The sequence below is a fragment of the Geospiza fortis genome, unplaced genomic scaffold, assembly GCF_000277835.1.
Source record: "Geospiza fortis unplaced genomic scaffold, GeoFor_1.0 scaffold351, whole genome shotgun sequence".
Classification (NCBI taxonomy): Eukaryota; Metazoa; Chordata; class Aves; order Passeriformes; family Thraupidae; genus Geospiza; species Geospiza fortis.
Genome location: NW_005054419.1, coordinates 4,775 through 16,785, shown reverse-complemented (window position 1 = coordinate 16,785; position 12,011 = coordinate 4,775). Strand labels below are relative to the sequence as shown.

Genomic DNA, 12,011 nt, shown 5'->3' with positions numbered 1-12,011 from the left:
ATCAGAGACATATCCCAAACAGTTGATTTTTGCCTGCAAGCTGCTTGAAGGGAGGCACCTTTAATAAATTGTGCTACATTTGGAGAAGCCATTTGAATTCTGTAATTAGCAGACATACAAGGAGAGCTAACTGTGCGTGTTTGTGTGTACACAGCTCTGGAAGAGGGAGTTTAATGAACTGTGTCCCCTGCAACTGCAAATCAAGTCTCATTTTGTCAGTGCTGTGCCACGTGATGCTGTGATGCAGTTTCCAACACCACAACACACTTTTCCTCCTATAAAATATCCTCTCCCTCTTTTATTTTTTCATAGGATCATGGAATGGTTTGGGTTGGAAGGGTCCTTAAAGATCACTTGGTTCCAGCTTCCCTGCCATGGACACCTTCCACTGTCCCAGGTTGCTCCAAGCCCCATCCAACCTGGCCTTGGACACTTCCAGGGATGGGGCAGCCACAGCTTATCTGGGCCACCTGTGCCAGGACCTCCCCACCCTGGCAGGGTGAATAGGGAAGAATTTATTCCTAATATCCAATCTACATCTACTATCTTCCAGTTTGAAGCCATTCCCCCTTGTTCTGTCACTACATGCCTCTGTCACAGGTCTTTTTTTCCTTCCTTTTGGGCCCATGGACCTTGGCCAAGTAGAACTGGGGGATAAAAGAAAAGGAACAAGAAAAAGCTACAGAAACATCTGTTTTGGTTTAACTCCAGCCAGCAGCTAACCTCCCACAGCTGCTCAATCACTCCTCACTCAGTGGTGGGGTGGGTGAGAAGCAGCAAAGGCTTTGACTCTGTGTAAGAACTGCTCAGCAGTACCTAAAATATCCCTGGATTATCAGCACTGCTTTCATTACAAATCCAAACCACAGCCTCATACTGGCTACTGTGAAGAAAATTATCTCCATCCCAGCCAAAACCAGCACAGTTTCCTACTCCAGCTTCGCTTAAAAAATAAATAACCACCACCCCCAACAACCAAAAAGCAACAAACAACAGAGAAATAACACCTCCAAGAACCACAGAATGCCCTCTTTCACCGTGGGCCATCTTTTCTGTGTTATCTCCACACCATTCTCTGCCACATGAAACCAGCACAAGCAAAGCTTTATACGATCAATACACATCCTACTGCCATTAATCACCAACAGGAACGGAAAAAACCAAAGTAATCCTGACAAAAAGGTGTCCAGCTATAATAAAAGGAAGGAAGAAAAGGTGAGGACAGATGAGGGGAAAAAATGAAAAGGCTGGGACAAAGAAAGATCTGCAACAATTTAAAATAAACTCACAGTCCATCCTGCAGCTCTTGAGTATCGTTTGAGGTCCCCAGGGATCGAAGACTTCTTTCCAGAGAGGTCACTGTCAACAGCAGAGAAAGAAAAGATAAAGCAGCAGCACACCTTTTCAGAGAGAGAAAAAAAATACTGGATCTCAGTTTACATGTTTGTCGTTTAATTTTTTTTTTTTTTAATACAATTAAGTATTTGAACAAGTAAGCTATGAGAGAAAGGGGACAACATCTACCAGTGGCCACTGCCACAGAATGACAAATTTGGTTCTTTGGAAGCTCAAATGGTGAATCCATGTATAACATGCCATGACATGATGGAATATGACCCCTTGTCAGGAAAACCTCAGTTCCATGGACCTTGCACAGATCTCTGACTCTTCCAGCCTTGAGGTGACACAGAATTGTGCACTGAGCATTTACAGCTGGAAATGTGCCCCTGGTGAAGAGGCACGAAATTGCATAATAACTGCTTATTGCTCTGAATTATAATTAAGAGGCAGAACACTGATGTCTACTCTGATATCTTCCATCTTCTTGTTCAAGATGCTCAAACTCAAAATGTTTTCTACCTTTTGGCTCAGAAAAAAATGGAGATGTGATTATCTCCTGTGTTTGTGCTCAACAACTTTTTGGGCTTTTTCATCAGAAGAAGAGAATACTCTAAAAGCAGTTGGAAGGTGGAAACACGGTTTGTTTTGTAATTTTCAATTACTTCATATTTAAGAAATATCTATATATATGTGTGTGTGTGTATATTAAAGCAGAAATCTAGGAATACTGTTGTCTTTTTCCACCCTTTAATTTCACTGTCTCAATTCACTTTCAAATTAACGACAGGTCACTACTTTTGGACTTAGCACAGCCAGCAAGCAAAGCCCTTCATGATTTCCCACAATGGAAAATGTTAAATAAATTACATTCTTGATATTTACATGTGGGATTTCTTTCAGGACATTTCCAGTTGTAAAAACCCATAACCCGTTATCAGTCACGCTTCAATATTTAAGGATAGAAAGAAGAACAGATTAAAAACATGGTTCAATTATTTCTGCAGAAATTTAAGAAATCCTCTGTTTTAATGACTCTGCAGACTTGGACTTGGCCTGTAATTTTGAACAAGTCACTTAATTATATTTCCACTGTCAGACAAAATCCTCTCTTCTCTTTTGGGCTCTGCTGGCTTGACACCAAAAGTCACTAAACAGTATAAAAAGTAACTAATGTGCCTGAACTACATGAATATTCAAAAAAACTTTGAATACCACCATATATTTCCATCAATGCTAGTTCTCAATAACAGATTTTACTGCAGAGTTTGGAGATTCAGTAAGATAAAGCCTCAAGGAATTGTCTGTAACTGAGCTAATAATTATTTTTCTTTGCTGGAAGCACAGTGTTCTAAAGAATAAATTGGAAGTTTTCACTAATAACCATTTGCTTCTGTAGAAGGACACCACTGACCCTGCAGAGATCTCATGAATACTATAATTCCCTCTTTCCCTCTCCACAATCCTAACAAATCAATTTCCCTTGGAATCCACATGCTGTTCAGTTCAAATATAAAATTTTGCATCAACTAAAAATACTTTTGGGCCCATCAACCCTTTGGAACAAAGCAGAGTGTGGTCCTTGGAGAATGGACAGCAAGCCAAGGTAAATAAACAACTTGTGGGGACACTGAATTTGTAAGAACAAGCTAATGCCATGTGTGCAATTCCAGAACAAAACCAGCAGCTACTGCCTCCATGAACCCTTCTAACCTGACCTGCAAAAATAAAGACAATTCAAAGTGAGCTTTACTGCCACTGCTTTGGAGAAGACTGGAGTGGGAAGCAGTTTTGCTACTGAACAAAACACTTCAAGACTTCACACTCGAGCCATTTTACACGGAGACAAACCCATGAGCTGTCAGATTAATTCAGCATTTTGGAAAACCACAAAAAGGTGAAAAGAATATGAAACATAAACTCAAGAGGTGAGGAAAGTGTTTGTCAGTTAGATGAGAAAGTGATCTGTGATTAAGTTCTTATCCAATAATTTTACCTAATATTCCAATTCAAACACAGCATTTAGACAGCCAAATAAATGTCAGTTGTCCCAAAATTACAAGATATGCACTCTGGAGGAGCCAAAGGTTACCATTTGATATAGCTCTTATGCGGAAAACAGCAGGACTAAAACTCCAACGTGACTTTCCTAAATCTCAGGAAAGCCAAAGGAACCCTGGGCTGACTCAAAAGAGGAGTGGCCAGAAGCTCAGTGGAGGTGATTCTCCCCTTCTTCTCTCCTCCCAGGAGACATCAGTGGGACCGCATCCAGCTCTGGGGCCCCCATCCAAGAAGGATGATGACCTGTTGAAGAAAATCCTGGCGGCCACGGAGATGATCACAGGGCTGGAGCAGCTCTGCTCTGAAGCCAGGCTGGGACAGCTGGGATTAATCAGAGAAGAGAAGGTTCCAGAGACAACTTAGAGCACCTTCCAGTGCCTAAAGTGGCTCCAAGAGAACTGGGAGAGAAACTCTGGACAAGGGCATGAAGTGATAGAACAAGAGGGAGATGATTTACAGGTTCAGATTGTATATTAGGAAGAAATTGAATTTCCCTGTGGGGGTGGGGAGGCCCTGGCACAGGTTTTCCAGAGAAGCTGTGGCTGCCCCATCCCTTAAAGTGTCCAAGGCCAGGTTGGATGGGGCTTGGAGCAATCTGCGATAGTGGGAGGTGGCCCTGCCCGTGGCAGGGGGTTGGAACCAAGAGATCTTTAAGGTCCTTTCCAACCCAAACCATTCTATGATCCTATAATTAAATCTGAGCTACTCTGGGTAAATCTAACTTGCTTTGACTAAAAATGAATTTATCAAAATCTCTGCAGCTCCTGTGCTGGATGTGGAAAATCTCTCTCAATGTACCAGTTCTGGTCATGTGAGCAGTAACTTGACCAGAGAAGCAAAACATCAGGCTCTGCTGGAGGGATGTGTGAAGCCATTCTTAAAACAGGAATCTTGTTTTAAAAGTCTTGTTCTTTTTGTCATTAAAAGGCATGCCCAAGTCCTCCAGAATGAGGCACATTCACAAGGCATCAGTGATGTTGGAGCTGCACTGATTTACTTCACAGAGAGCTTGGCTCCCAGTTGCCTGTGCCATTGCAGTCCTCAAATCAGTGGGGGATGAGAAACCATCCTGAGATGGCATGGAGACTCTATCACACCTGAGGGATACAGGAAAATCCTTTGCTCAGCCTTTAAGATCAAGATAATGGGACTGCACATGGCACCAACCAGTTATGGGCAGTCATTAAAGAGTGAGGAGCAGGAAATTAGGGAGGCAAGAGAGCCATTAGAGAGTTCAGGTTCTCCATCTGGCCAGCACAGGCCTGATTCCTCCAGGATATCCTCCACTGACCAGGCAAGATGCACCAGAGCAACTCCATTTAGGAGTGTTATTTATTGTACTTACTTATAAGATACTTACTAAGAGGCAGCTAAAAGCTGCACATTAAAAAAAAAAAAAAAAAAAAACAAAAACAAAAAACAAAACCAAAAAAACCCCAAGGTCTCAATAAAAGTATAGATTTTAAAAAAAGCCATAAATGAGACAAATTCAGGCAGTATTTGAGCTCCTTTTTGTGTGCTGATAGGAAAATCAACTAAACTAAAAAAAACCCAAAACATGAAAGTTGCAAAAGTCAAGGCACTATGTGACAACCTGGTCTATTGGAAGGTGTCCCTGCCCATGGCGGGGGGTTGGAACAAAGTGACATTTAAGGTCCCTTCCAACCCAAACTATTCCATGATTCAATGAACCTTCCTTATTTTCAGCAGGGACAGCCCGAAAAGATTAAGAGAAAGAAAGCAGGAGCAAAGATTAGGAAAATCTCCCTCTACCCTTTCATACTTCTATAATAGATGGCATTAAAAGAAGTCTATAAGCTCACGACCTGGCAGGAGAGTGATCCAGTAGCATATAAAAAGGACCAGCTGTCCTGGCTAAAATTTTTATTCAACAAATGAGGAAGATTTCCATTTTCATGGCAAAAAAAGGGAGCAGGATACTCTCTGGAGCAGTATTTATAGGTGAGAATAATCACAATCAACTCAGAGCTATAAAATCCCCCTTGGTCAGGAAGCAAGTCCTGAAGTGCCCAACAAGAATTTAAATCACCCCAAAGGCTCAGAATTCTGTAAAAAGAATAAGGACAGCAAAGAGGGACAAAGCACACTGTGTTTATTACTTCTGCAGTGTTACTCAATAAAATTCAATGGTGCTTTAAAATCCTGGTACAAAGTTGACTCCTTGTTTCATTAAAAAATAGTCATTCCCCAAAGACATAAAAGGTATTGCCGAGATTGGCCTCAACCTGGGACTTTTAGAATCTAAACAACAAAATCATAACATGGCCAACTCCTGACAGCTTGGAACAGCCTGGCCAGGGAAGAGGTGAAGTCACAGTTCCTGGGAATGTTCAAGAATAAACTGACAAGGCACTTCCCAAGGTTTAGTGGCCTTGGTGGCATTCAGTCAAAGCTTGGACTTGGAGATTTTGGAGGTCTTTTCCAACCTTAATGATTGTATGACTCTACAGATCTATGATCTTCAGCACCCCAAAAGAGACAAGAACGTTTCAGGTGCACAGTTAGATCTCCAGACACAACAGGGAACCTCAAAAAACCCCAGAGAGGCTGCAGCAAGCCAGGAAAAGGAGGGAAAGAAGAGCTGTGATAGGATTTATGCAATGTGTAGGATGTTCAACACACCACGCCCAGCACAAGAGGAGTAACCCCATCATCTGGTGAGCATCTGGAATGTAACTGCCTATTCCTTGCTCAGCCACAAACAACATCACTGACTTATTTTTCATGCTCCGAGTCAGAGCTTCCTGAGTTTTCTGAAGAGATTTTATGCTACAGAAAGAATCATGGGCATTCTTCCCCATTTTCTAAGCCTAAAAAAAGTTCTTTACCTAAAGTGAATTAGCTCTGACAAATCTCAGCACTACACTCAGCATCCTTCTCCTGAAAATCTCTAACCACTTTTTGGGGGAGAGACTATAAAAAATAAACTGAATGAAACAGATTTTGTCAGACAAAAAATAATATGGATAGTGAACAGAGCAACAACAGTAAAGTATCTTATGGGCATTTCTTCAACCTGAAAGCACTTTAAAAGGACATTATAGATTCATTGATTCATAGATATTAAAAGCCAGAGAGAGCAATTCTGATTATCCAACCCGATTTCCTCCCATAAAATTTTGTCCCATCACTCCCCACTCCCCATCAAGACTGGGGACTGCAGATGGACTAAAGTCCAGCTATCTTATAAAAAAGACATTTGAATCTTGATTGAAAGGTTCCTGGCAAAGCCAAATCCATCAAGCCCCCTCCATAAGCAGTTCTAATGGCTGGTTACCCTCATACAGAAGGATTGAATTTGTCTGGCTTAAACTCTTATCTCCTGATCTCCTCCTATGTGAGAACAATAGATTAACAAGCTCCTTGTTATCTATTTGATGTCTTTCTTCCTAGAGAGGTACTTACACACCAAGATTGAGTCCTCTTGGATGTCTCAAGCAGAAATCTGGATGGCACAAATTTTAAAGTCTGATTTTCAGACATCAAACAGTTTTGACTTTTCTCTGCACCTTCTCCATTTGTGCAAAAAAGTTTTAAGTGCAGGCATTGTCATTATCTGCTTCACTGAGAGCACTCAGTTCAGGCAACATCACCATCTCAAGAGGAGAAATAGCAACAACAGTGGTTGTCAAACACGAATTGAAGGGGTTAAGGCAATTCTAACAAAGAATGAAAACAGAAATTGGGTTGTGGTATTTCAAAAGTGATGTGCCATTCAACTCTAGGTTTTCTCAGGATAAAACTCCATTGTGGAGTTGTGTTTGAAGCACAGGGGCCCATCAAGTCCGTTTGGATAGGAACAGCACACACAGACTCACGAAAGGTTGCACAACTTCAGTCTGAGCCTTCAGTTTGGAAGCAGAAGTGCTACTACCACCCATCACTGGCATTGTCAAATTAAAACTATTGGTGCTGGAGCAGCCAAAACTGGTGCTAATGCAGGTATTTCTGTGTTTTATGGTGTGGTTGTTCACCCACCTGAAAGCCAAGTATCACAGTTGGGAGGTTCAAGCTCCCACAGTGGCCATAATCCCTTTTTTCAAGGGATGTGTGTCACCAATTCAAGGGTCACCAATCCTTTGTAGTCATAGAAAAATCGGTGCTTAAATTTTCCTGGCAGATGAAGCACACACGACTCATCAAAAGTAGAGACAACTACATTTTAGAAGTTTTTAATTCCCATCCCTGTTCCAAGAAGGATCCCTTGCTACAACGACCAGGGCTCCACCCCCTAGGACACACTAGGGAAGAATTACACAAATAAGGAGGCACTAAAATCCTTCCCCTCCACCTAGGCCAGGCCTCCCTGTCACCCAAGACACAGAAAGAACAGACACAAAAGCTGTCCAGATAATTCCAAAGCAATTTCCAGGTCTATTGTAAAATCAGCACTGATAATTTCAGATCCCAGTCTGACACTGGTATGTTTTAGAACTGGGGTACAATGGCATTACCTTCCAGCCAGCAATTTTAGTTTATATCTGTCTGCAAAATAAATTCCTCCAGCCTAACCCAACAAAACTGATAAGCCAGAGCTTGTTTCAAAGGAGGGAGGACTCTGCATCTCTAGGGGCTGGGGAGATACCCCTGCCCAACCTAGAGAGTGAAGAACAGCAGAATTTTGGTGTTTTTCTAAGGGAGATAGATGTTTTGCAAGCTCATGTGGCAGGCTCTGAACACAGCAGTGCTGCAACATATTTGAAAATGAGCCTGGCTTGTTCCACCTTTCTGAGCTCTTAGCTCTCTATTGTAACAGATGACACAATTAAAAATAGAAAAAAAAGGATGTGGTCTCAGCAAGGATTGGAATGTATCTGTGCCTGTTGGATGGAACATATGGTGGAATATTTTTACATCTTTTAAGGAGCTGTGTGTTGGACATGTGCTGCTGCTCGTGAGATGCAGCAGCAGAAAAGCTCCATTAATATTTGCTCCCTGACAAGGAGCTGTGGCCATGCACAGGAATCATCACCAGGACAGCACAGAAAGCACCAGGAAAGCTCTCATTTTACTCACCATTGGAGTTAATTCGGAACACATTGGCTGAAGTCTCCTGAAAAAGTTCCTGCAGCTCACTGGGATCAATCTGAGTGGCTGTGAAGAGAAAAACAGAAAAGAAAAAAAGTGTTAATACTGGACACCATCAATCACTTTGAAAGGGGGATGATGGTTTGAAAAGGAATGTGGATTCCTGCTTGCTGCAGAAATTTAGCCCAGGTAGGGTGCTCTGGTGCAGATTTACACAGACCTGGTAAATTCTGATGCAGCTTTACACAGGGCCTGGTGGTGGAACTTGCACTGGACAGACAAATCCAGCGCCACCAGGACAGTGAAGATGCTGCTGCAACACAGTGGATACAGCCCACATGGACTGAGATGGGATTTGCAGGGATTATCAGCAACCTGAATACAAATAATTCCACCTCATTTACCAAGTGGGAGCATCAGAACCACGACTGAATGAGAAACCACAATGCCAAGTGATGGCCAACCAGCACTTTTCAGAGCAACAGGGCCCATAGCAGGTCCTGCTGTGGAAAAAGCAGTGAGCAGAGGGCACCTGCTCTGTGGGGTCAAAGCTTTTGGGGCAGGAGGGAACTGGGAGCTCAGTGGGATCTCCACACATTCCTCTCCTAACCACCAGGAGAGGTTCCTCTTCTTCCCATTCCTTCCTGATAGCTCAAATGCAAGGGACAATGAGTCAGTGCCAGGAATTTCAACTGCTGGGGCACAGAAAAATTCTCACAACTTAATTCCCAAGGTCCTCACTTTAGCCAAGGTATTTAAATCTGCCCTACAAGAACACTGAAGTGAGGGTTGGAATATTTTGGGGTTTCAGGTGTGGTGGAAGGTGGGGTGGGGGTCTTTTTGGTTGGTTGGTTTTTTTTTACTTTTTTTTTCTGTTGTTGTTTTGGGGCTTTTTGTTTGGTTGGTTTTGAGGTTTTTTTTTTTTGTTGTTGTTGATTTGTTTGTTTATACAGGATTTTTTTGGTGGTATGTGTTTGGTTTTTGTTTTTTTTGGTTTGGTTTGGTTTTTTAGCTTCATTTCCCAAGTTTAAAATCCCTGAAACTGTCCCCAACTTCTCCACAGTTTCACCACCCCCCAGAGAAGGAGTCATGTGATGGTGGACTGAGCTATACTAGAGAATCACAGAATATTTTGGGTTGGAAGAGACCTTAAAAATCATCCAATTACAACCCCTGTCATGGGCAGGGACACTTTTCACTAGACAAGGTTGCTCCAAGCGCCATCCAGCCTGGCCTTGGACACTTCCAGGGATGGAGCAGCCGCAGCTTCTCTGGACACCCCATGCCAGGGCCTCCCCACCCTCACAGGGAAGAATTTCTTCCCAATATCCAACCTAAATCTGCCTTCCTTCAGCTAAACACCATTAATTATGGCTGTATTAAGTCCATCTCACAGAGTAAGGATACATCACGTAAATAAACTTTAACCAGGCATTTCAATTTTGATTGATCACAGTCACCACAGAAACACTCATTTCTAATGATGTCTTTGTCACCGGTTTCATGGCAGCAGCTTTCCAGCAGATTGTTTTTTTATTCTGCCTCCCACCTGTGTCAGCTTTTGTGGGTTTCCCAGCTTTACCTGAAACTTTGGTCATAACTTGTAGCACCCCAGGGCTTGTCCACCCAACAGAGTCCAACACCCCTATTATCACCCAGCTGCTCCTCTGAGGTGAAGCATCTCAGACTCTCAGACTCAAACAGGAGCTGAGATTCATTTATTTAAGTCAGCAGACTGGAACTCTGGCTCACTCTGCATCCCTTCACCAGACTTCCCTAAGCTGCTAAAGCATCACACACCCAACCTGCACTTGGCAGAGCAGAAAGACAACGATGGAGCAAGGCAAAAATGAGGAAAATTGGGCAAAATGAGAAGCCTGCTGGATGCACTGCTCAGGTTAGGGCTGAGGATGCATCTCCCAGTGCTGGAGGAACAGCTGCACATCCAGAGAGCAGAATTTTCACTGCTCCTCACACTCACTGAGATGGTTTCCCACTGTAACAGCTGTAAATAAAGTAAATAAAGTCATGGATCAGCCAGTCAGGATGACACAAATCCAGGGTATTAAATACTGTTTAATCCAAATGCACAGGGCCTCATTGCTAGAGATTTTCCCACTCTTCTCTTCTTGCAGTTTCTCCTATATCAACTGTCTCAGACGCTCCTTTCCTTTGCTCTCTAGAGGAGACTGCAAAAGAGCAGAAATTAGTGTGGGCTCCCCGGTCCCCCAGGAATTTCACTTGTTACTAACAAAGTCCAGGTCTCATTAAATCACTGACAAAAGAGCAGCACAGGAAAAGATTTTTAGATCTTTACAGACTGTGATTACCCCCATCTTAGGAGTTTTTCCTTGGATTTTCAGGGTGCTAGCATGTTCCAGAGAAAACTGGTCTGCACATTTTGGGATAGAACTCATTTTGGATGGGTGTTTTTTTTTTTTAACTTCTTTATTTTATCCTTTCCTTAGAAACACTAAATTTGCCTCAACAGATTTTTATCCTGGCCCGGTGATCCTGAGGCACTGGGGTACTGAACAAAGCCCCAGATGAACCATGAGGCAACCAAACCAAGGGTTGGGAGTTCAATTGGAATCACCCAGCTGGGAACAGCTGGGAATTAAATCTCCAAATAATCCAGACTGCAGACTCCAGCGTGCTCCCCCCTGGGGACACTCCTGCCCAGCCTCCCGCAGGTGCCTCTGAGGAGTCATTTCAAGCGCCAAAGTCACACCAAGAGTCAAAATGAAATATCCCAAACATTGCAAAAGGAAGGAGGAGCACCAGTTTCATTGAGAAGGAAACACAGAACAACACTGAGAGCCCAGAGCTGTTCCATGAAGTTTGAAACTACACAAAAATTCAGGTGCTAATTTGGGAGGGTGAGATTTATTTCTATTTATTGGTGCAAGATCAGTTTTCTCACCCTGTGCCACAATTCCCTAATTGGAAAGAGACAATGCATGTGGATCATACTCTGAAATCATGGAAATAATTCATTTTTTAAGCCTCCATATATTCATTGTAGTCAAAATTATATAAATGGAAGAGGACTGTGAGGTTATTAACTCCTCCTCAAAGGTCTCTCAGTCCACACTTACCTAACAGCACCCACAATCACCCTCACACCAAAAAAAAATGCAAATTAAATCTAAAAATAACCCCAACCAATAAAGTAAATTAAACTTTTGTCCAAAATTTCCAAACAATTACTTTGAAAATGCAGTTCAAGGGGAATGTTTTTTGGTTTTTTTTCTGAGAAAATTGCACTGTATCTGGCTTGCAGTTTCCTGCCTCTAGACTTTTTATTTCATGTCACAGCATGCTGCCAGTTCTGGCTTTTATTTTGTTTCTATTTTGCAAAAGAAAAGAAAATAGTAAGAAGGAGGCTGTTTTAACTACTCCAATTTCAAGCTTCAACACATCAAGCCGAGATGTTGTAACTATTCATGGAGGATGCAGCAGTTCAAGCAGACAAGCAGAACAATTTGAAAACAGCAGCAGAAAGCAAAGCAAAACTGCCTCCGTACTACCAAGCCAAGGAAGAAAAACCAAGACTGCTAAGT

General features: G+C 42.4%; 1 protein-coding gene across 1 annotated transcript in view; it reads right to left on the bottom strand.

Moving 5' to 3' along the window:
- TSNARE1 (t-SNARE domain containing 1) overlaps nucleotides 1–8,553 on the bottom strand; it is a gene marked incomplete at its 5' end in the record, with an annotated part of 305,337 nt that extends 296,784 nt beyond the window's left edge. The window contains 2 exons of the mRNA XM_005426622.2: nucleotides 1,290–1,359; nucleotides 8,437–8,553. Coding sequence (XP_005426679.2) covers nucleotides 1,290–1,359; nucleotides 8,437–8,553 — 187 coding nt within the window. The remainder of the gene's footprint in view (nucleotides 1–1,289; nucleotides 1,360–8,436) is intronic.
- Between the last annotated feature and the right edge of the window lie 3,458 nt (nucleotides 8,554–12,011).